At 43.0% G+C, this 24,556-nt stretch overlaps 2 protein-coding genes across 2 annotated transcripts; both read right to left on the bottom strand.

The window, feature by feature from the left end:
* Positions 1–2,405: 2,405 nt before the first annotated feature.
* MYF5 (myogenic factor 5) lies at positions 2,406–6,045 on the bottom strand. The gene is made up of 3 exons (XM_001505372.1): positions 5,545–6,045; positions 4,538–4,613; positions 2,406–2,599 (listed from the first exon to the last, which is right to left on the bottom strand). The coding sequence occupies exons 1-3, from the start codon at positions 6,043–6,045 to the stop codon at positions 2,406–2,408; spliced, it is 771 nt and encodes a 256-aa protein (XP_001505422.1).
* An 8,554-nt stretch (positions 6,046–14,599) lies between these two features.
* MYF6 (myogenic factor 6) lies at positions 14,600–16,983 on the bottom strand. The gene is made up of 3 exons (XM_001505341.2): positions 16,465–16,983; positions 15,433–15,523; positions 14,600–14,718 (listed from the first exon to the last, which is right to left on the bottom strand). The coding sequence occupies exons 1-3, from the start codon at positions 16,981–16,983 to the stop codon at positions 14,600–14,602; spliced, it is 729 nt and encodes a 242-aa protein (XP_001505391.1).
* Between the last annotated feature and the right edge of the window lie 7,573 nt (positions 16,984–24,556).

The raw sequence follows: 24,556 nt of genomic DNA, 5'->3' as shown, positions 1-24,556 counted from the left end.
TTGAGCACTTACTGAGCTCAATTTTGGGAGAGTACAACATAACAATAAACGGACACATTCCCTGCCCACAATGAGTTTAGAGTCTGGGGGGGAGGCAGACATCAATACAAATTAACCAATTATAGATACGTATATACGTGCTGTGGTGCTGGGAAGGGGGAAGAACAAAGAGAACAAGTCAGGATGATGAAGAAGGGAGTGAGAGGAGAGGAAAGGAGGGGTTAGTCTGGGAAGGCCTCTTGAAGGAGACGCACCCTCAATAAGGCTTCGAAGGGGAGAGAATAACTGTCAGACTTGATGAGGGAGGGCGTTCCTGGCCTAAGACAGGATTTGGAGTAGGGGTCGGTGGCGAGATAGGTGAGACATTCATTTATTATTTATTTATGTATTTCTTTTATTGAGCACTTACTGGGTGCAAAGCACCGTACTAAGTGCTTGAGAGAGTACAATATAACAATAAGCACATTCGCCGCCTGCAACGAGCTACAGGCTAGTCACGTTGGATTCAGTCCCTGTCCCATAAGGAGCTTACAGACAGATGAGGGAACCTGGGTACAGAGAAGTTAAGTGACTTGCCCAAGGCCCCAAAGCAGACAAGTGCAGGAGCTGACTCCCAGATCTGTGCTCTATCCACTAGACCATGATGCTTCTTTTAGCAGGAGAGGGACACAAACAAATGTCACGACAGACCCATCCTCTTGCTTCCATCAGCCTTAACTTGAATTGATTTTAAATGAAATAAAAACCACCAGCTGTCAATCTTCCATTTGTTATATTGGAAACGAGGCTTAGGTAGGAAAGACTGTGAAGGAGCAGACAGGATTCCAATTTCTTTAACTGCTGCACAGCTTATTTGTTATTCTACCTTATTCAGGTGAAACTGACAGACCTTTCTTCTGCACAATTTCGTGCTGTAAAGGAAATTTCTTGTTCAGTCAATAGCACTGTTATGTGTCTGTGTTACCTCTCTTCTCCAAAAGGTGCTTGCCCGTGTTTTGATAAGTTTTCTGAGATTAAATTGAAATATTCCAAGTAGGTTGAAAATTTCAAAAAAAGATGTTAAGAGATTTAATAGTATTGTATTCCCCCAAGTGCTTAGTTGACTGCTATTCACACAATAAGCACTTCATAAAATACTACTGATTGATTTAACAGTTACATAACTAGTTACATGGTCTCTGAACAAGTCCTATTAAAATCACATTCCTCCCAAAGGACTTCCCTAACTAACGCCTCATCTCCTTCTCCCTCTCCCTTCTATGTTGCCTATGCACTTCGATCCGTATCCCTTAAGCACTTCTGCACTTATTCACCCCACACTCTTCCCTTCAGGACTTCTGTACTTACCCATATTTTATTTTAATGTCTGTCTCCCTGTCTACCCTGTTAGGTCCTTAAAGGCAGGGAATGTGTCTACCAAGTCTTGTATTGTACTCTTCGGAGCTCTTTGTATAGTGCTGTGCACATTGTAAGCGCTCAATAAATATAATTGGTTGATTAAGTATAATAGGTTCATCTTTACAATATTCCACAGATCCACATTTTGTAAATGCTTTCCATCCTTGGATCGTGAAGCTTAATTGCTTAGTAACTTCCATTTCCTTGTGATACATTGTTAAAACTATAAAGCGAGCTGATTTGGAAACGTGGAAACGTTTTTCTATTTGATTTCACTAATGACAGTATTTTAATTGTAGAATCCTTAGCACTGGAGATTTGTGCAGAAACAATCATCTACCCTGAAAGAATCACACACCTTAACCAAATGCTAGTTGACATTTTCTTTATTTATAGTGGAACTTTCAAATTTTCTCATCTTTTGAAGATATCCACACAAAAATACTGTTTTGGGTTTACATTAGAAAGATGCATTTCACATATATATGCATATATATATGTATATTTATACGCATATATATAGTACATATATATATGTATAAAGAGCAAAATATATAGCATTAGGCAGTTTCATTCTCTTAACAGAGTTAAACCCGAAGGATTTAAGGAAGCAGAAGTTAAAAAGATGTAAAGTCCCCGTAACTTATTTCTTCACTGTTCTCGAGATTTGAAGACTAAAATGCAGAAAGAGTCACCAGAAGAAACAAATTTGCCAAAAATATAACTTAAACATTGAAAAAAGCTACGTTTAACACCTTTCTGTCAAAAATGGTATCATAAACATCAAAAGCAAAAAGCGATCGTTAATGCGACGATGAGTTTTAGTTAAATACGTTTTCTCGTAAAGTGGCAAAAGAGTGTTCAGAAATATACAATTCCGATGAAATCTTTATATACAGATTGCCCGAACTTTAGCCATCTGCCTCCCCGTTTGAAAGATCTTGCTATCAGGCAGCTGGGGCGGGAGGGTGTGTGGGAAAGCAGTAGCTGGATTTGGACTCCACAGTTCATAGCACGTGATAGATGAGCCTGGAGTTAGGGGCTCCCGGTGTTCCTGGCTGGGAATCAGTGCTTGCAATTGGAGAGAGGGAGGCATGGTCCGGGAGAGGAAGCCCAGGCTGATCACATGAGGAGATTCGATCCACTATGCTGGATAAACAGTCCAAGCTGGATAATGCGGAACTTTTGTCTATGGAGTAGACTGCAGAGAGGCAGAGAGATAGACAATGTAATGTTTGTCACAATAGATCTTGGTCGCTGCCTCTTGAACTCTCTGCCCCCTCTTCTGATGCTCAAATGCTATATTTCTATGGCAAGGTCTTTGAGTTGATTTAGAGCAAAACAACAACAACAGAGCAAACTTTGGTGACTCAGGAAAAGATTTGTTATTTTATTCCCTAAATTTCAGAAACACTCTCTTTGAGTCACATGGTCATCATGGGGAAAGAAACACAGTACAGAAAGGTGATAATTGGTCTGCACGTTTTCAATCTGTTAAACTTTGGACAGCTTCATGACAGATCAGTCGACAGAGACCAGGTGAAGTATCCTGCTATTTGCTGATACAGCGTAGCAAGGGACCCACATAGCAGAGGTTATGTGATTCAGGTAATCCACTCGGAAATTGAGAAGCAGGGTGGTCTAGTGGATAGAGCACAGGACTGGGACTCCAAAGGCCTGGGTTCTAGACCCGGCTCTGCCACTAATCTGCTGCGTGACCTTGGGCAAGTCATTTCACTTCTCTGTGCTTCAGTTACCTCATCCGTAAAATGGGCATTAAAACTGTCAGTCCCACGTGGAACACGAACTGTGTTTGATTTGATTAGCTTGTATCTACCTTAGTGCTAAGTACAGTGCCTGGCACGTAGTGTGAGACACAAAGACCCCAAAAAATCAGATTCAGGATATTCACTATTGAAGTTTTTTCCAGAGAGCTCCAACTTAATTCAATTGCGCAAGAGGAAAAGAGACATAGCACAGAAGGGAGGTGGGCATAGACGATCGGCGCAAGATGAGAAGAAGCCAGCTGATTTTCTCCAAGGCCCAGGCGGCTCAAAGAAAGGACATCATCAGGCCTTGGTTGAAGAGCCAGAGAGAGAAGAGAAAGGAACGAGGAGATGTAATTCAAATAAAGGTTGAAAAGGGATTAAAAAGAAATAGAAAGGAAGAGAAGAAGGGGTGTATCAAGGAGCTACATAAGCAATGACAGTGGGAAAACAGAGCTCTGGTTTTGAAGGGAGAAGAGAAAAGAGGAGGTGCAGAATGCGAGATCCTAAAAGCCTTGACAAACAAGCGGTGCATAAAGAGGGTCAGAGAGGGAAAGAGAAGAGGAGAAGAGAGGGAGGGGGACAGGAGCCGGGCAAGGAGAGGGTGCAATTAATAAGACAAATACTTTCAAAATAGAAAATATAACTCAAATGCCTTAGAGCAGAATAGATTGAGGAACTGATTTGTTGAGGGTCACCACCAGAGTAAGGTATACACTCAGAGGCGTTGCTCTCAGCAAAAGGTCTTTCTCCCCCCAAAATCTTTGTAAACAAGCAAATCCGCAAAGAAAAACAGAGAGGGAAACAAGGACGCTGTCCCCAAAAGCCTTTGCAAACAAACTAGCGGGGCATGCTAGTGCTAATGCTGATGGGCTCTTGGAGTCACTGGGCTCACAGCTGAATGCTGCCGCCTCCCTGCACCTCCCCCCAAACCCCATCTCCCCGACTCCTGCCTTTTTGAAAGTGTTTTCGTTCCTCCCTCCTCCTCCTCCTCCCGCTGAGTATGATCAACGCCTCCTCCCCCCCCACCCCCCAGTTTGCTTTAGCTTTGTTTACTGTGGGCCTTGAAACAAGAGTGTGGTCCTCTGAGCTACTTACCCTACGACCTTTTGTGGAGGCCCTACCTGGGATCGGATGCCTTCCTCTGGCCCTTCCCGGCATAAACAACTCTGTATGCGTTGTGATCCTAGAAGGTTTTAACTGTATTTTTCCATTCTGAAGAACTCTCTTTATTAGCAGCAGCATCCTCTCCCTCTCCTCATTTCTGAGAATGAGCACACCCTCCATCCCCCAGCTTTGCCAAGATGTTGCAGTTTTCCAGACAAATGTCGGGATTAGTTTCCTTAAGCATAACCGACCTCAGTGGTTCTTACCGTTAGGAATTTCTGGGCAGTAGGAACTGTCAAAGCTGCTGTTTCTCCTGGACCAGACGGGACTGTTGCATTCAGTCTGAAACAAACGAGGGCAAAAGTTTGCATCTGTCGGTCACAATGGGGTACACTGAACTGGTTCCCTGAGCCTTCCACATTCTCAACCCCCTGATTAAACATCTTCTATTCAGGTCTCCCAGGCCCAGGGTAGGCCTGGCTCTGAGATGGGCTCGGTTTCAGTGATATAGAACATGATGTGAGAGAGTCAAAGAAGCAGAGAGGAGAGAAAGAAAGGTGAAGCCCGCAGCTCCACGCACCAATTAACCACAAAGAATGGATTGGAGCCCGGAGGAGCCCACATTAATTTAACAGTTCTGCACTTTCTCAGGGCAAAAATAGTGTGAAAAACTGGCACCGAAGGAGCCAGCATGTTGAGGAAATAATTCATTCAATCGCATTTATTGAGCGCTTTCTGTGCGCACAGCACTGTACTAAGAACTTAAGAATGAATCCGCTGTCCCTTCTCGGCCGGGATACTGCAGCGCAGGGGCTGGGGGTAAAATGAGGATGTATTTTTTTTTTCCATTTCTTCATCAGACTATAAAATGTGGGCATTCGAAGTGACATTTCCCCTTCCCTCATTCTCCATGGGTGGCAGGGCAGGTGACTATTTTGGAAACGAACCGTAGTGGAGAAAATATCTAATTACTCTCGGAAAGCCACCTGGAGTTCGGTAACTTAAGCGACTTTCCTTCTCGGCAGTGGCTTCACGGAGTTGCACCGTTTGATCGAAAAGCTCTCCCTGCCCTCCTCTCCCCACACCACAGCATAAGCTGCCACTTCATCAAGTCCGTGGCAACTTCCCCTTTGGAAGCCGGCTGCAGTCTGTGCAGATTCCTGGAAATATCACTAAGTTCGGGGCCGCCGGACCAGTCGAAACTGCTCAGTGGTCTTAAAAGGGAAGGGGGACGAGGACCGAAGATTTGCCCCATCCCTCTCCCATTCCTTACCATCCCGTCGGAGCAATTGGAGGTGGGGCTGGTGGGTTCGGAGCAGCTCTGCCCCGGGAGGCTGTAGTAGTTTTCGACCTGTTCTCTCAGCAGGTCCTGCAGGCTCTCGATGTACCGGATGGCATTTCTGAGGATCTCCACCTTGGGCAGTCTCTGGTTGGGGTTGGCCGTGGTGCATCGCTTCAGCATCTCAAATGCCTGGTTCACTTTCTTCAGCCTCCTCCTTTCCCGCATGGTGGCCGCCTTCCTCCTGTCCATGGTGGTGGACTTCCTCTTACACGCTTTGCAAGCCCACATCAGGCAGTGGCCCGCCTGGTGGTGGCCCACGGGGGCCCTTACGTGCTCCTCTTCATCCGAGCCTTGGAGGTCCACTTTGTGGGCTTCGAACGTGGACATTCTGGGTTCAAACCTGTCCCCAAACTCACCCTCGGGGGAAGGGATGCAGGATCTGTCATAGAAGAACTCAGAGGGAGAGAACTGGCAGCCATCCATCATCTCCATTCTGGCCCAGGAGAGATATGGTTTGCGCCTGAACCGGAGAGAGCGAGTCTAAAGGGAAAATCACACCGGCGTTCCAACTGGGCAATTTCCTCAGTAATTAGTGAGCCGGGAGGGCTAGTGTCCCAAGCACAGATGCACGGGTTCCTTATATATTCATGGAGGGGTAGGCTGGTCCACAGTGGCTACTCATTATTAGCATATCCCACTGCAACCCCTACTGGGGACTGTCTGGGTAAACCTCAACCTCCAGCCCCAGGAGACGGTTTGCTGTTTACTGCTCCTTTTGACTACTTAATGATTTTACTGCATTGCTTTTGAGTGGAAGGGGATTTTTGCTTTCTTTTCCTCAGTTCCTCTAATCTCTCACAGGTTAACCCAGACAAGAGATTAATGCCGGGTGAAAATCTGAACAAAGAAACTTTATGAACTGGAAAGTTTAGGCAATTTTCCACCTCCATGAAACTGGCTACTTTTACAAGCACCGATGGAAAAACTAGATATTCAGGGGGCCTGAATGTCTCGAGACACGTGCTAAATACCTAAACTGGGATGTTTCTTTTTCCCGGTTTCCTCAGTTCTAGGGAAATAGATTGAATAACTTGGGTTCCATCAATGGACATTGATTAGGGGTTTTCCCTTTCCTTATGTGGGTTTGGATGAGCCAGATTCTACTATGTCATACTGGGAAATGTATTCCTTTCTGAATGAGAAGAAAGGGACAGTATTCAATGTCAAAAGGAGCGGTAGGTAGGGAAAAGGGAGCAGAGTGGGATGGAAGAAAGTAGAGGACTATTAACTTCTTATCTGAAATCCAGGGAATCAAGCAAAAAAAAAGTGTGCTCCCATAAAAGCCCCCCACTTCTAGCTTCTCGCCCCTTTACTGCTCTGACCTGGTATTTCTACAGACAAAACAGTGGAGCTGTGCTTAGAGTTGGCTAATTTTCTGCTTTCAGGCAAACTTGCACCGTTACAGATGTGTCCCAGCTGCCAGAGAAAGCCCTCCTGCTAGTGTAAAATTTCTAACCCCACAATCCCTGAGTAACTTCACACACTTCGGTGACAAAAGCCTGCCAGAAAGCTAGCCGCAGACCACTGAAACTGTGTTGAGGAGAGAGGTTCTTGGAGAAGGAGGGCACGTCATTAAAGTGGTAATGAAACCATTAACAAGCATTTGTCAGAGCACAAGACCCTTTGACTACATTCATTTACGTTTTGGGCTTTTTTGTATTTTTTTATTACTTTGAGACTAATGAGTATTTGAGGGTAAAAATTAATTATGGGCACTATATGCCAGAAGTCCAGTTTCCCGGGTTGCTCTGCAAACCTAGAAGAAGCGGGGATGACTCGCTTAACAGCCATCCTGTCCAGTAAGTGTTCCTTCAAGAAGTTTTGTTTGGAGGATTTTGTTTTTGTTTTCTCAAACTCTGTTTTCCTAAAAGTGCCTGGGCCTTGGGGGGGCTCCTTCATCAGAAATATCGAACTACTGTTTTGTTCTGGTTTTCTTTTTTTTCTTTGAGAGTCAAATCTGTGAGGGCGGTACACGTTGCCAGAGAAGAGGTTATCCAATTCCAAGTTATTGTCAACCTCAGGGCTTCCACTAGCCCAAGCGAAGCAGCTCCTTGCCCAAGAGAGAGCCACTCCAAGGGTCATGCAATCCTCTGGCTTGTTGGGACTACATCTGCCGTTTATTTAGGGCTGTAAAAAGGGACTGGGCCTTTGAAATGAATCCTGTATTGGGGGAGCATAAATCCGATAAAGGAATAAAGTTACAGAAAACCAAGCGTTCGAGTTCAGCCTGTTCCCTAGAAGTCAAGAAGAGCAAGAAATGGGCTCCACGATGTTTGAAGTCCTCGAATGAAGTTCCCGGCATTTCCCAACTGGGGATCATTGAGCCCCCCCCAAAGTGATTCTGACTTGGCTGCTCTGCTGGATTGTGGATCCCAGAAACACTGATTTAGCACGTGCGACTGAGCTGCCTATAATTTATGCTGTGGGAACTAACTGGCTTGATCGTTTAGCTTTAAGCCTGGGCCACAGTTCAGGCTTCCGGCTTAGTCACCTTTCAGCAGGCTCCTCCTACCAAGTGGCTGTATTGAGCACAACACTAAAATCTCAAGATTCAGAATGTTTTCTGTGTCTTCTTTCATTTGGAATGTGAATGTCCTGTCTGCAGGTGAGAGAGCCGTTTAGATGGGCAGTCACTTTAGAGATTTGGGAGATCTTTCTTATTCTTCCTCCTCCTCACCCTCCTTGCCCTTTTCCTCCTCCTCCTCCTTTTCCTTCTTCTCCCTCTGTTTCCTCCTTCCCCTTCTCCTCACTCTCTCCTCTCCCTCTTCCTCTCCCTCCTCCTCTTCTTCTGCTTTCTTCCCCTCCTTTTCCTCCTCTTCCTTTCCTTTTTCCTCATGTTCCTCCTCTCCCTCTCCTCCTCTTCCTTCCTTTCGTCCTCCTCCTCTTTTCCTTCTCTTCTCCTCTTCTCACTCTCTCCTGCTCCTTCCCTTTCTCTTCCTGCTCCTTCTCCTCATCGCTCACTCTCCTGCTCCTTCCCTTTCTCTTCTTTCTCTTTCTCCTCTATCCTGCCTGCTCTTGGGGTTGAGAACCCAGGGTGGGTGTGAGGTTGGGGGAAGGGAATTGGGGAGGGGAGTTGGGGAGGGCTGAGACACTGTCACTCAGAGGTTGTGTCATTAGTAACCCTCAGAGAGTACAGCTCTTTGGTAAAATGATCCCACAACAAATTTGCCAAGAGTACAGTGGGTGAGGGAAACTCAAGGAACAGAGCAAACACGAACCCCAGCCTGGTTAATGGGACTTGGGAGCTTTGGAAGGGGAAACAGAGTCTGAGGCTGCAGGACTCCAGAGACCCAAGTGCTGAAAATGGGATGGCAGGACACCAAAACAAGCCCTAGACAAAACTTTAAACTGCTGTCGAAAGCGAGTAGAGAAAGAGATCAAAAAATAGGAGGAAATCTTCAAAGGAGAAAAGAAGCCAGAATTTCAAAGACAGAGGGGCTTTGCAGCATTTTGCCTCTCAAGGGATACATTAAAAAGGAAGAAAAAAAATGGGGGAGTTGTAGGTTGAGCAGAGTTTATTTTTTAAGTGTATTATATGAACCATCTCTTTATTCCAGACCTTGTTCTTGTTTCTTGTGAAATTGTATGGTGCTTTCTCTCACTAAAAAGAAAGTGTTATTTGGATGAAGCTGACATTCATTCAATCAAGTCAATCTTTTCCTGTAGGAAAACAGCAAAAGAGTCCTGCCACTGAGTTAATCGAAAAATGAAAAGCTCAAATGCATCAAAACTGCTACTTTTGAGTAGGAGAGAACAGGTCATGTGGCGAAGGAGGCACGAAAAATGACTGTTGTTTTATTTTGATGGCCTGATACTTTTTTTAAAAAAATAAGGCATTTGGGCAATTTTTTAATTTCTAAAAAGTACATGATTAAAAGAAATCTGATTCCAATAAGAACCCTAGAGCTGTATACTATGAGGGTACCTACGTGTCTAGAATATATTAAAAAGTCTCAACTTTCACTAGTAGACTTTGGGCTTCAACATTAAGAAATATATCTCCCTGTGCTAGCTCGGATATTGTTTACAACTAATTTTTGGTGATGTTTGGGAATACTTCCAATGCCTTCTATTCCAAAAAGCCCCCACAAAATTTGGTAACCGGAGAGAAGATTAGTCCCCTGATTCTTGTAAAGGAAAATGTCAAAATGTCAAAAAAAAAAAAAAGCTACCGAAAGCTTTGGTTGGTTAGGTTGGTTAGGGACAAAGGTCACTTCAACCCCTAAAAGCAGAGTGACAGCCCTCAGAAATATAGAGAAGGAACAACAGAACAGGAAAAATAGATCTGTTCAAAACTCACTAGAAACTCCACCTACTGAGTCAAACCTTATTGGGGGAAAAAGAAATATGCATCATTTTGATGGTATTAGAGAATTTCAAAATGCCAAATTGTGCTAAACTTTTGGCTCCTTCAGGCTCTGGGAACCAGAGACACCTATGTAAACACATTAGTACCTGCAGGAGCTGCTGGAAGAATTTGTGGAGAAGACAGCTGAAGAAGGCATTGGCCTCTGCTTGGATACTGGGACTCCCAAGAGAGATCAAAAGAATTAGGACACTTAGCAGCCTTGAGAATGGAGAGAGTAGCTAGTTTCTGCTGAAGAATCTTGCGTAAGCACATGGCACAGTATTCAGTCTCTTCCCAAAGCACCAGAATCTGGATTCATTCATTCAATCATATTTATTGAACGCTTAATGTGTACAGAGCACTATACTAAGTGCTTGGAATGTACAATTCGGCAACAGATAGAGACAATCCCTGACCAAAAACGGGATTCAAACTAGACAAATCTTCAACTGTAACCGAATTATCAAGGAAAAAAATAACAGCATTTGATCTCTTGCCACTTTGTGGGGGCTAAGAAAAAAAAAGAATCTCAGTCTTTTTGGGGAGTATTACTTGTCAACCTAAAACATTCTAGAATGTGAATTAATGAATGTGGAATGTACAGAAATGAATTGAGCTCCTTATTCCGACACAGGCAGAAATGAGTTCGCAGAACAATCCCAACTCCACCACTTGTCTGCTGTGTGACCTTGGACAAGTCACATACTTATCTGTGTCTCAGTTACCTCATCTGTAAAATGGGGATTAAGACTGTGAGTTCCATGTGGGACAGGGACTGTGTCCAATCTTGTATCTACTTCGACGCTCAGTACAGTGTCGGATACAGAGTAAGCGCTTAACAAATGCCATTAAAAAAAAAAAAGAAGCTACCGAACCTTAGTTGGGTGGGTTCGCTAGGGACGAAGGTCACTTCAGCCCCTTAAAACCAGAGTGACAGCCCTCAGGACTATAGAATGTCATCAGGGAATGAAAGCCGAGTAAAAGTGTCAACCTGGAAGCTGAATAGGGATCGGATTTGTTCAAGTGATAGAGAAAGAGGCAGCTGGGAATGGATTCAAGAAGCTGGGGTTCATCTATTTGTTTTTTTGAAGTTATTGATCTAGAGCAGAAAGAAAATCCCTTCCACTGCTTTAAACTTGATAACTTTGCACCTCATCCCCTCTGGAAAGAGACTGAGATTAAATCACAAACTTCTTATCTTTATCGAGTGATATTACTTCTTGATTTTCATCTTCCAGAGCCCAGTTTGCTTTGGTTTGGATTTGGTAAAGATTATCATTATTAATATCAAGCAAAAACATTTAAATTGCAACCACACTGAGAACTCTCACTAGAAAGCCTTATATGTCAGCTACAGCCATGGGGGTCATTTAAGAGTCTTTGGGAAATATTTGCTTTATTTAATGAAGAACCTTCTATAAAGAAACTTAGTCCAAACAATTTCTCATGTTGCTCTGCTCCTGGAGAAAGAGTGGATTTAATTTGCAAACGTAGAACCAGAAGACCAACTTAAATCCAGTAGCAATAATAGCTCTCTTACACGGGACAGCATAAGAGCCCTTTCACGTGTTAGACTTACAAAAACTTTGGAGAGTAATCTCAAGAAAGAATTCTTATCCGTTTGAACTGCTAGCCTTCATTTACAAAATAGGGTGTCTCGTCTTAGATGTAGGCCAGCAAGGTGAGTCCACTCTATTTCCAAAGGAAGAAATAAAAATATATGCATTTAGATATATGGTTTGTACATTCCCTTTGCTTCTTTTACTGCAAAGACTGATGCATTAAAGAGACCCTTGCCATTTGCCCTCTAGTTGGCAGCTTGCAAACTTCTCACTCTTGTAAGTTTGATAAAGTGCTTTATGGAAGCACTTATCAGGGAGAGAAAAGTTCTCACATATTCTCTTGTCAAATGACTATTCCCCTACATGAAGGGGGGGGGGGGGGAAAGTGTTTTTGAATTTCTTCCCTTCCACAGAGAGATTACGAGTATCACCATGTGTCCCAAACCACCTTAATTCAGTTTGTTTTTCATGAGGCTGGTCTTTAGTACTTCTGCTTTTACTGCCTCTAACACTCTGAAGCACTGTAGGGTTGGATGAGATGACCCTCAATATTTTCTGAAAGGGAGCTTTCTGGTTTTATCGCTAAGACTTTGAATTTTTACTGCAGGATATGGATCCTGAAATGTTCTCCTTCATGAAATTATAAGCAATCTGGTGCAAAGCATTATATTTTGAAAGATGAGAATGTTGGTGACAGAGGATTTGAGGAGGCAGCTGACAGGGGGCAATGAAGACCACCACATCCACACTTCTCCTTAGAACTACAAGCAGAGGAAAATGGAATCCAGAGCCCTAGATTTCTCAATCTCTCTCCTTATTGCTGAATTGTACCTTCCAAAGCTTAGGACAGTCCTCTGCACACAGTAGGGGCTCAATAAATATGACTGAATGAATGAATTAGCAGATGCACCTCACAAGATGATGTGCTGACAGGAGAATATAAATATAATGATAATAATAATAGTTATGGTATTTGTAAGCACTGTGTGCCAGGCACTGTACTAAGTGCTGGTTTGGATACATACATAAAAGAGCTGAAATTGCTGGTATTTCTCCCTGCATTATGAGCAAGTATTTTTCTGGTAAGGGAGTCGGGGAGTGACAGTAACAATCTAAGGAGACAAGGATGTCACAAAATGGCAAAGACGATCCCTACATCTTCACTCCCTCATTACCCCAGTTTATTGGTGGTCATTTTTTCCTGAGATTATAAACATATCTGACCCACACTATTAAATCCTTACAGAGAAAAGTTCCTGCAGTTTCCAATCCTCACTCAGGCTTTGTAGTTTGGACCCGCTGAAGGGCTTCATGTGTTGATGCTTTTGTTGTTGCTCTTTCCTTTCAACAATTAACTCTTTCTTCTCCTTAAGATGTCTCTAAGAAGCAACATTCCCCCCAGCCCTCTAATTTCCTTTTCCTTTCCCTGCAGCCTGGAGAGGCTGACTTCTCAGATCCTTTGATTTCAATTGTATTAGGAACTAAAATGTGTCAGACTTTGGCTGGGTTCAAGTTCTCTAAGAGTCTAGCTGAATTCAAGAATAATAATAATAATGGCATTTGTTAAGCATTTACTATGTGCCCAAGCACTGTTCTAAGCACTGGGCTAGATACGAGGTAATCAGGTTGCCCCACATGGGGCTCACAGTCTTAATCCCCATTTTACAGATGAGGTAACTGAGGCACAGAGAAGTTAACTGGCTTGCCCAAGGTCACACAGCTGACAAGTGGCTGAGCTGGGATTAGAACCCACGACCTCTGACTTCCAAGTCCCAGCTCTTTCCACTAAGCCATGCTCTTCTCTTAAAACCTAAAAAACCTACAAAAAAAACCTGAAAAGGAAAAGAAAAAGAACACCTAAAAGAGACCTAAAAAAACCATAAAAGAGGAGGCAGGGAGGTGGGGCAGATATTGAAAAGTGACGGGTAAATAAGACTGGTCAGTTGTTCTGTAAAAGTGTAATCATCTAAGAAATACAACTACAGAGAGTTCAGTTAAAGGGTTGGCTAAGGAATCGTGCAAGCGAAAACCGGTGAGACAGTTTGTGGCTGGTGGAGCTGTGAATTCCTTGATCATTAAGGCATATTGGCCTTACCAGAGGCAGTATATGTTGTAACACCATGTACGAGGCATGCTTCAACTTTGGCTCGGGGTAACAACCATAGCATAATAACTGTGGTATTTGTTAAGAACTTACGAGACACCAAGCACTATGCTAAGTACTAGGGTAGATACCAGATTATCAGGTCAGACACAGGTAACAGGAATTGAATTCCCATTTTACAAATGAGGAAACTGAGGAATTGACAAGTTAAGTGGCTTGCCCAGGGTCATGCAGCAGGCAAGGAGTGGAAATTAGTGGAACCCAGAACTCCTAACTCCTAGGTCTGGGTTCTTTCTGTTAGGCCAGGAAAATCCAGGAAGATATAGATTCCCAATTTTTCTCGCTGCAGTTCTAAGCAGGAAATCATCATATTCCTGAGGAAATTTATCAAACATTGAACTAATTCCATTACGTAGGTTTATTCAGAGCCCCTCAAGTCACTGTGATCTAGGAACCAGACTGAATCATGGTGGAAGAGGCAAATCTTAGTAATGGAAATCCATTTAATTTCAAAACACAAGAATCCTCTAGCATTGTACGTTCAATCCCACATTGCACATTTTCAATGTATTTCTCGTGCTTACAAAAAAAGTACTAAAATTATTTACAAAAATACAAAGCCATTAAATAACACTAACATTGAAATATAACTTTTCCACTTCAGTTTATTCAGGAATGAATTTATCTTTGTATATGAGACAAAAATATATTATCATGACAAAAGTAAATATATCAAATAAAAAAGACGTTAAGGATAGTCTATGCGAATGAGGTTCCAAAGATAAAAATCGGAGGCGTCGATCTGAATGCTCACAAATGTTTGAGGAAATTTTCTCTTCATAGGACATTTCAGATCTATTCAGCTTTTTGTCAAATTTTGCGGACAATTTCCTAAACGTTGGCTTAGTACTTCAGAGTAGGAAAAAGCAACCTGTCTTCTGCATTCAAAATAGGACCAGAGCCCAAGCAGATTTACTTCTCCACCACATCCTCCATGCTAGGTAACTTAGGGTCTTCAGAGGAAATACTGTCCACTATCGAAGAGAGGCAGCGGAGGCTGCTGGAGCCCGAGGATTCAACCACAGAGCCTCCTGATATAAGGAAGAACAATATTAAAGTGAGGCAACAAGTCCCACTGAACTGAACAACAGGCTAAGCAAGTGAAAGAGATCTCGATAACTCCACACTCCAGGGCCTTATTAGATTAGGAAGTTTTAAATTAAGGGGACGTGAAATATTTCACCCATTTAATAATGATGATAATGAGCCTGAATCCTGGCTCTGCCACTCGTCAGCTGTGTGACTGTGGGCAAGTCACTTAACTTCTCTGTGCCTCAGTTCTCTCATCTGTAAAATGGGGATTAACTGTGAGCCTCACGTGGGACAATGTGATTACCCTGTATCTACCCCAGTGCTCAGAACAGTGCTCTGCACATAGTAAGCGCTTAACAAATACCAATATTATTATTATTATTTTTAAGCACTCACTATGTGCCTAGCACTGTTCTGAGCACTGGGGTAGATACAAGGTAATCAGATTGTCCCATGTGGGCCTCAAAGTCTTAATCCCCAGTTTTACAGATGAGGTAACTGAGGCACAGTGAAGTTAAGTGACTTACCCAAGGTCACACAGCAGACAAGTGGCAGATCCGGGATTAGAACCCACATCCTCTGACTCCCAAGCTCATGCTCTTGCTACTAGGCAATTTCTCTTCCCTTACCGATCCCCCGTCCCCAGATACGTGAACATACACGTGCGCGCGCGCACACACACACAAACACACACACACAGAGTTTTACTTTACCTTCCTTGGGCCTGACTGCTAGTACTCTGGAATGATCCGAAGCATTTTGCCAATCAGAGTTGCAGGTACTCAGGAAATCAGAGCCAGAGAGCTGGAGTAATAATCATAATATTGCTAATTAGTAATTATGGTATTTGTTTAGCATGTATCAAGCACTGTTCTAAGCACTGTAGTCGATGCAAGTTAATCCACAGTCCCTGTCCCAAAGGGGCTCAAAGTTCAAGTGGGAAGGTGATCAGGTATTGGATCCCCATTTTACAGATGAGGACAAGGAGGTACAGAGAAGTAAAGTGACTTGCCCAAGGTAACACACACAGCAGGAAAGTGGCAGAAATGGAATTAGAAACCAGGGCCTCTGGTTCCCATGCCTGTGTTCTTTCCATTAGATCACACTCCTAAACGAAAAACGCAAAAATCAGGGACACAGTCCCTGTCACAAATGGGGCTCACAGTCTAAGTGGGAAGGTGATTAGATATTAGACCTTATTTTAGAAATGAGGAAAATGAGGCATAGAGGAGTGAAGTGACTTCCCCAAGGCCATTCATAAAGCCGGGAATTGGCAGAGCTGGGATTAGAACCCAGGTCCTCTGGTTCTCATGCCTGTACTCTTTCCATTAGTTCCTAAAATAGAAAGCACACACACAAAAAAAAACAACCACCCCAGACCAGTGATTAGACACGTGGGGCTCAACAGTTTTAATCTCCATTTTACAGATGAGGTAACTGAGGCACAGAGAAGTGGCTTGCCCAAGGTCACACAGCAGACAAGTAGCAGAACAGGGATTAGAACCCACGTCCTCTGACTCCCAAGTCAGGGCTCTTGCCACTAAGCCATTGTGGATGATGGCAAAAGTAGCCCTGCTCTCTAAATGGGAGGTTCCTTTCCCCATTTCCGAGACTAAGGAGCCCTTCCATTTGTCATTATCATTCCCTCCTGGGAACGGGCGGGAAGGGGAGGCAAGTGGAAGGAGAGTGGCCTGAGCGGCCAAATTTAAGCACAAGGCAGGGACGCGGCAAGAGCGTGGTCTTACGTTTCCGAGCTTGGGGCTGCAGTTGAAGGGATCTCCCCCGGCCTCCTGCATCTTTTCCTGCTGATCGAGCCGGTGGAGCAGGTCCTGCAGCCGCTCGATGTAGTTGATGGCGCTCCTGAGGATCTCCACCTTGGGAAGCCTCTGGTTGGGGTTCGCCACGGTCCGTCGCTTCAGGGCCTCGAAGGCCTCGTTGATCTTCTTCAGCCTCCTCCGCTCACGCAAGGTGGCCGCTTTGCGTCGGTCCGTGGGGGCAGACTTCCTCTTGCACGTCTTGCAAGCCCAGATCAGACACTGGCCAGGGCAGTGAGGGGTCTGCAGGCCAGGAGGGGCCAGGACGTGCTCCTCTCCCCCGCTATCGCTCCCGACCTCGGGGGGCATTTGGTCCTGGCAAGGGGACAGGGGCCCATCGCTCCCCGGGTACAAGGGCGAGCCCTCTGCCATCTCCAGCTGCTGCAGAGCTCCATTTTCTCCATCCAAGTAGAAGAAATAGGAACCCGTTTCGAAAAGGTCCATCATCATGCTCTCCCCGCTCGCCTGTAGGTCTGTCTGAGTTGGGTGCTGGGCTCAAAAACCCAGAGGAACCACCCAGATGGCATTTAATTAGTGCGGTGACATAAGTCCCCTAGCTTTATATATAGTAGCGGCTGAAACTCAATCCAGCTTTTAGCTGTTGCAGTGTATCACCCCTTCCCAGCCTGATCCACGACCCTTGTCTCCCCGGCGCTCGCCCCGGGAAGGAAACTAGGACTCTTCGTCGACCAGAACTAGAAGCAAATCTCCACCACTGAAATTCCAAAGCCTGACAAGCCACCGGATGGATCCGCTCCCAATTCCAAAGGATTTGAGCACACTTGCTTTGCTGAGCGACCCTAAAACAGTCAGGCCTCGAGCCCTGTCCCTCTCAGCCCCATCCCCCGTGTGCCTGCTAAGTATAGGTCAACACAGAGAGGTTTCAAAGGCAATAACCATTACTTCAAATAGACCCAGATAATATTTTCAGAATGGTTCCATCTATCTTCTCCCTCCCCCTCCCTTTGAAAGATGCCATTCCTGTGATTAAAATCATTAGGCTCCTCCCAAGGTTAGAAATTTTGTTCCGATTTCGGCCCCATTAACAGAAAATAAGTCGCTCCTCTCTCTTCCTAATAACTGTGGTGTCTGTTAAGCGCTTACTATGTGCCAGGCACTGTAATAAGCACTGGCATTGATAACCGAGTTGGACGCAGTCCCCGGCCAACATGGGGTTCAGACTTTGCCTCAGTTGCCTCATCAAGGGATCCAAAGAGAAGTGCCTTGCCAAAGGTCACACAACAGCACATATGTATAAAACTATAGGTAACGTATGTATATAGGTTCCTTATTTATATGTTTATTTATATTAACGTCTGTCTTCCCTTCTGGACTGTGAGCTTGTATGGGCAGGAATGAGTCTGCTGTTATATTGTACTCTCCCAAGCTCTTAGTACAGTGCTTTGCACGGGGTAAGCCCTCAGTAAATATGATTGAATGAACGGCAGACACGTGGCAGATGTGGGATTGGAACACGGGTCCATCTGAATCCCAGACCCATACTCTATCCACTAGGCCACACTGCTTCCTAGGATTGGTAAATGACTTAAGGACTCTGTCGTCCGTAGAATTCCATTCATTCAGTAGTATTTATTGAGCGCTCACTATGTGCAGAGCACTGGACTAAGCGCTTGGAATGTACAAATCGGCGACAGATAGAGACAGTCCCCGCCCGTTGACGGGCTTACAGTCTAGTGTGACGTGTCTTCTTGACACCTACAAGTGAGGTGAGTATAGGAAGTGGTAGTTATGGGAGAATTAGGAAGAGACTAGGAAGAGGGGAATCAGCTACATTTCTGTTTATTCATGTCCAAAATGCTTCGGAGTCTTGTACCCGGTGGCTGGGGCAGGCAAGAAGGGGCTCTCGAGCAGGTGTCAAGATGGATATCCTCAACAGCTGAGTAGAATCTATTTTTCAAATGTCTGTAGGGATTTCACCTTAGTAGCTACCTTTACACAAATGCGGGAGGGCAGGAAGAATGTGAGTTGTCCGAGATGCTCAGTGGCTAAATGACAGACTAAAAACTCAGGTAACTGGGAATCTAATATACACTCTGCTATTAATATCCTTTGTGACCTACAACTAATAATCTGCCTTCCCTTTTGATTTATCAGTTGAATAAAAATCTCTGAAGCAGCATGGCTTAGTGGAAAAAGTACAGGTCTGGGAGTCAGAGGACCTGGGTTCTATTTCTGGCTCTGCCACTGGTCTCCTCTGTAACTCTGGGTATGGTGTACTGGATAGACCAAGGGTCAGAATGAATCAGAAGGTCATAGGTTCTAATCCCAGCTCCGCCACTCGTCTCCTGTGTAACCTTGGGCAAGTCACTTTACTTCTCTGTGCCTCACTTATCTCATCTGTAAAATGGGGATCGAGACTGGGACCCCCATATGGACAGGCACTGTGTCCAACCTGACTTGCTTGTAAGTACCCCATCACTTAGTACGATGTCTGGTAAATGGTAAGCGCTGAACAAAACCCATTATTATTATTATTATTATTAACTTCTCTATTTTGCTATTTTGTTAATGAGATGTACATCACCTTGATTCTATTTATTTGCTACTGTTTTAATATGTTCTTCCCCTTGACTATTTATTGCCATTGTTCTTGTCCTTCTGTCTCCCCCGATTAGACTGTAAGCCCATCAAAGGGCAGGGACTGTCTCTGTTACCGATTTGTATGTTCCAAGCGCTTAGTACAGTGCTCTGCACATAGTAAGCGCTCAATAAATACTATTGAATAAATACTATTGAATGAATGCCTCAGGTTCCTCATCTGTAAAATGGGACTGTGAACCCCAGGTGGGACAGGGACTGAGTCCAACTTGATTATCTCATATCCACACCAGCACTTTGAACAGGGATTGACATATAGTAATAATAGTGATGTCGGTATTTGTTAAGCGCTTACTATATGCAGAGCACTGTCCTAAGTGCTAGGGTAGATACAGGGCCATCAGGTTGCCCCACGTGAGGCTCACAGTTAATCCCCATTTTACAGATGAGGTAACTGAGGCACAGAGAAGTTAAGCGACTTGCCCATAGTCACACAGCTGACAAGTGGCAGACCCGAGAGTCGAACCCAAGATCTCTGACTCTGAAGCCCAGGCTCGTTCCACTGAGCCATGCTGCTTCTCTAGTAGCAGTGCTGGGATTAGAACCCAGGTCCTTTTGACTTCCAGGCCCACTCTCTGTCCATTAGAATGAAACAAATACCATAATAATTATTATTATTTTGAAAGGCTCACCTAATCTAAGCGCCCAAGAACCGTGGAACCCAGAAACCTAGACACAGTCATCTTTGGCAATGGCGGAGCTCCATTAACCTCTCTCGATGGCTTTCTAGATTTTGCTTGTCTTTCATTATACTTTTCCGGAGGTCTAACGGTTGGAATTCTTCCACTTCCTCCTGTGATGTTTGAGGAATTTTCTTTTCATAAGATTCCACCTCCTCCACTAGACGTTTCTTGAAACAGTTCAAATAAGTACTGCCCTGTTATCACTAACACCCGAACGCTGAAACACTACAAAATGGGATCCGAATTACCAAGCCATTGTTTTGGTATTTCGATGACGCTCAGAGGAGTGACACATTATAAAAGAGTCTCAGTGTGGACATGCCTACAATGGTTGCGTGTGGCAACGTCAGCCCCTTTCACCTCCTTCCCCTCTCTCCCAGCTAAGGAGGCCAGAGAAACATCTGGCTTTCTGATACAACCTGCTTTGTACTTTGTTGTAATTGTTTATTGGGTTCACTCCCATTTTGGATGGTCTCAAGCAGCTGAAATGCTGGAATGGGAACAATCTGTAGAAACATCTAAACTTGACTGTACTGGGGCAAGCATGAGTCAAATTAGTTTCAACTGACCTAGAATAAACAAAATAGAATTCCACCTAGGAAAGAAAAAAACAAAAATAAAAAGGAATTCAATTTGAATGGAATTGGCAGATTTATTTGACGCTAGTCTTCTCAGGATCTCAAATAACTCTAAGGATAGGATTGATTTATTCTCCATCAGCGGTCTGAGTAAGGATTATATACAGCTATTCCTCCTTTTGCATTATGGGCAGAGAACGTTTCTACCAATTCTGTGATATTGTACTCTCTCAGGCATCTAGGAAGTGCTCAATAATTAAGATTGATTGATTGATTTCATATGGGAAAACTAAGACGCAGTTAGTGACTCGTTCAATACCACATAGGACTCGGGTAATAGAGTAAGACGAGGAATCGGATTTCTTCAAAGAGGAATCGTGAAAATGGAATAAATTGATTTGGCGGGGTACAGTAAGGATCATTAAATTATTTTAAGTTCCTACATTTCATTCATTAAAAAGCAATCGAGACCAAATCAGTAATTAAATTGAGCTGCTATAGTTTTAAAATATCTATAGCCATATTATTCTAACTTTAGGTTTAGATTTGGAAAATGCGCTTTTCCAACATGTCGAAGGCAACAGCTTCAGTGAAACTAACCAGGACTCATTAAAATTTTGTTTTTCATTTGAGTGAAAAAAATAACAGTAGGACACCATTCTTTTCACACTTTCTAAAAACGAACTTTTCTGTGTTTAAGAATACAGAGAAATTTCAGACCAAGAGGATTTTTCCAAGGGGTTATATTTTTCCACCTGGAAAAATGCTAGAGGAACTTTAATCTCTTCATAAATAATAATAATATGCATAGCGCAAAATATATAGCCCCCTCCATGACTAGCTTTTTACAACTTTAGCTGAGTTCAGAAATCTTATACCTTTATACGATGAATGTTTTCCTTATAGTTATGACCTTCTATGTTTACATGTGCACTTACTTAGTAATTACAAAAAGTATGCATTTGTTTTCAGTGGTTTCTGTTAGGTGTGTATATAGCTATCTGAATCTTTATATTTATTCAGGAGAATTCTTATTGGAAGATGTTAAATCATCATAGAAGTTCATCTTTGGAAAGATTGGCACATTTGAAAATAAGGTTATCGTAGATTCTTGTTAAATATATCAGAATTTTTTTTTCTTTATTGCTTTTACATTTATGCCTTTACGAACTTCATTTAATTTACAGGTTCTAGTCGTTGACTAGAGGTGCTGCCATTGAAGTGAAGTAGATGTCTCCAGTCTGGAATGATGAGTATTTCATTACCTCTCTTTGTTTGGGTAGTTATGACATATAGAGTCCTCAGTGGCAGATGCTATACTATCTGTCAAGGCTGCAATGGCAAATAGTCACCCCTGAAAAAACACATTTATTTCCCTAAAGTTTTTCTTTTGGGAATCATGTATCCCATCAGACACAGAGAGCAATCCCACTGCCTGTTACAGAAGGCAGATCTTTTTTTCTTATGCTGAATGCACTATTTTGGCAAGTTGAAGGTAGCGATTAGTTTTATTTTCTTTAGAAAGGGATGTATACAGGACGCTAAAGATATTTTACACATGTTCAATAAAAACCTGCACCACATATGCTGACAGGGGATAAAACAGAAAATCTTGTTGACTTTGTCCTTTTCTGATGCCTGTTATCAGTCTTAAGAGCTACTGTTAGTTTTTCCGAATAAATACAATTTTGTTATTTATTTAAACTCAAATAAAACAATGTGAAATATTAAAGGACAAATGTAATGCCCTCACTAAATGATTCAGATCCATTTTTCTACCCAAGGCACTTATTTAAAACCTGAAATTTTGCTTAAAAAAAGAACTTAAAGTGATTTTTTTCTATGATATTTTACAAAACTGAGGGAATTCTGAATTTTGACAGGTGGTTCTTTTCATAAAAATACCCGTATGCTGTTTTCCACAGGAGTAATTGTCATACATTACTCAGCTCAAGAACTATGCACTGTGGCTTTTTTATGACTTTGCAGTGTGGCGCTCTAATTCAGAAGAGAAACAAATTTAAGTTCATAAAAATCACTTTAATCATCTTGGTATAGATGCAGCATGGTTTAGTGGGTAGAGTACAGGCCCCGGGAGTCACAGGACCTAGGTTCTAATCCCAGTTCTGCTGCTTGCCTGCTGCGGGACCTAGGGCAAGTCACTTCACTTCTCATGGCCTTGGTGTCCTCATCTGTAAATGGGGATTCAATATCCGTTCTCCCTCCTGCTTAGACGGTGAACCTCATGTAGGGCAGGGATGGTTTCCAATCTGATTATCTTGTATCCAGTACTTAGTACAGTGTTTGGCACATGATAGAGTCTTAACAAATACCATTATCATTATGATATATCAACATATAAAATATACCTATGTAGTATGATACTAATACTAATAATTATTATAATGCTTTGATTTATGCTGTTAGCAAAATTCCATGTTAGATATTAATTTGGGTTGACCCTTTATAATAATGATTGTGGTATTTGTTAAGCACTTACTACGTGCAAGGCACTGTGTAAGTGCTGGGGTAGATACAAGCTAATCAGATTGGACAGTTCCTGTCCCACATGGGGCTCACTGTTTGAATCCTCATTTTAGAGATGAGGAAAATAAGCCACAGAGAAGTGAAGTGACTTGCCCAAGATCGCACAGCAGATAAGCAGAAGGGGAATTAGAACCCAGGTCCTTCTGACTCCCAAGCCACTGCTGTATTCATTAGGCCTTGCTGCTTCTCATAATTCACTGTAGAAACTAACTTAGAATATGGGCTGTAACCCTAAGTTTATGCTTAGCACAATAAAACACGTTTTGCCATGACTTTTTCAAAACAGAGTGGTCTTTCTGTTTTTTATTTTCCTGGAGACTGTGGTGTAACCACCCCCAACACCTCTGTAACTCGTGTTTACCTTTCTATTGCCTGTAATTTATTATAAAGCTATCACACTTAGATTTTAAATTCCTCCGAGGGCAGCAGATCCTGTCTGCTTAACTAATTCAAACGCATTTATTTACTGAACACTTACCTTGTGCAGAGCACTATACTATACTAAGCACCTAAGCACTAAGCAATATAACAATAATCAGACACAATCCCTGCCCACCATGAGTTTACAGTCTAGAGGGGAAGGAAGACATTAATATAAATAAATAAATTAATTACAGGTATGTATATACGCGCTCTGAGGTTGGGAGTGGAGGTGAATAACGTACACCTCCCCATGTGTGCACAAGAAGCTGCTCAATAGGCCGCACTGATTGATTGAGTGATTATTCTCCTAAGCAACTAATAATCACAGTATTTATCGAGCATCCAATCACTGGTGTGAAAAGCACTATACTAAGCACTTGGAAAGTAAAAGATAAAGAAGTGAGTTCTCTGTCTGTACTCTCACTGAGGAAATGAGACCCTGATAGAGTCACCGCTCACCTGCCCCTCACCTCCTTACCCATATGCCAACACTACAGGCCTTCCCTTTACCACTTCATAGCCAGAGATGGGCAAGAAGGCAATTGCTGTGGATGAGAAAGGGGACACAAAGAGAATGCTGCAAAAGCAACTGTTCTAAATCAAATACAACCCTTGAGCTGATTCAGCTTCTTTTCTTTCGATGTTCTCCTTAGTGTCAGTTTCAGTACTGACCAATTCATCAGTTGTTTTCCTGCAAAAATCTCCTAAAATAACGAGGTGCATTTTGCTGTTTCCTCTGCTGGCACAGATTGTTAGGGGTTTGTTAAGAAATCAGTATGATGATATGGAAGCATCAATCTTCAGCAGTAACTCCACTTTGCTGGTTTGGAAACAGCATGTATTAATCATAATTTTGAACAGACATATATGCGTATAATTATAGTATGATTTACACCTATGTTTTGTTATGTTGATTAGGTTTTTTTCCTCACTCTTATTTTATTCATTATAGCTCAACAAGCCAATAGTATTATATCGCAGGCCAAGTAAGTGACGATCCCTCTCTCAAGCACACACATGAGATCATATAATACTGTGGAGGCAGATTAAGGTCCTAGTGGCCCCAAGTTAGTGAAAGCTAAAAAAGCCCACCAGGCTAAAATGTTTTATTAAAATATAATTATTTTGAATTCAGACAAGCAGTCATCCACTTGAGCAGTTTCTCAAATCTTG

The sequence above is a fragment of the Ornithorhynchus anatinus genome, chromosome 14, assembly GCF_004115215.2.
Source record: "Ornithorhynchus anatinus isolate Pmale09 chromosome 14, mOrnAna1.pri.v4, whole genome shotgun sequence".
Lineage (NCBI taxonomy): Eukaryota > Metazoa > Chordata > Mammalia > Monotremata > Ornithorhynchidae > Ornithorhynchus > Ornithorhynchus anatinus.
Note: the sequence above shows the minus strand (reverse complement) of the source record. Positions and strands in the feature narration are given on the sequence as shown.

Coding starts and splice junctions, on each gene's coding strand:
- MYF5 (XM_001505372.1), bottom strand. CDS start 6,045: ATGGAGATGATGGATGGCTGCCAGTTCTCTCCCTCTGAGTTCTTCTAT. Junction 4,614..5,544: donor CCAATTGCTCCGACGGGATG/GTAAGGAATGGG, acceptor CGTTTGTTTCAG/ACTGAATGCAACAGTCCCGT. Junction 2,600..4,537: donor CTGCCCAGAAATTCCTAACG/GTAAGAACCACT, acceptor GCCTCTCTGCAG/TCTACTCCATAGACAAAAGT.
- MYF6 (XM_001505341.2), bottom strand. CDS start 16,983: ATGATGATGGACCTTTTCGAAACGGGTTCCTATTTCTTCTACTTGGAT. Junction 15,524..16,464: donor GCAGCCCCAAGCTCGGAAAC/GTAAGACCACGC, acceptor TTATTACTCCAG/CTCTCTGGCTCTGATTTCCT. Junction 14,719..15,432: donor AGCAGTCAGGCCCAAGGAAG/GTAAAGTAAAAC, acceptor TCCTTATATCAG/GAGGCTCTGTGGTTGAATCC.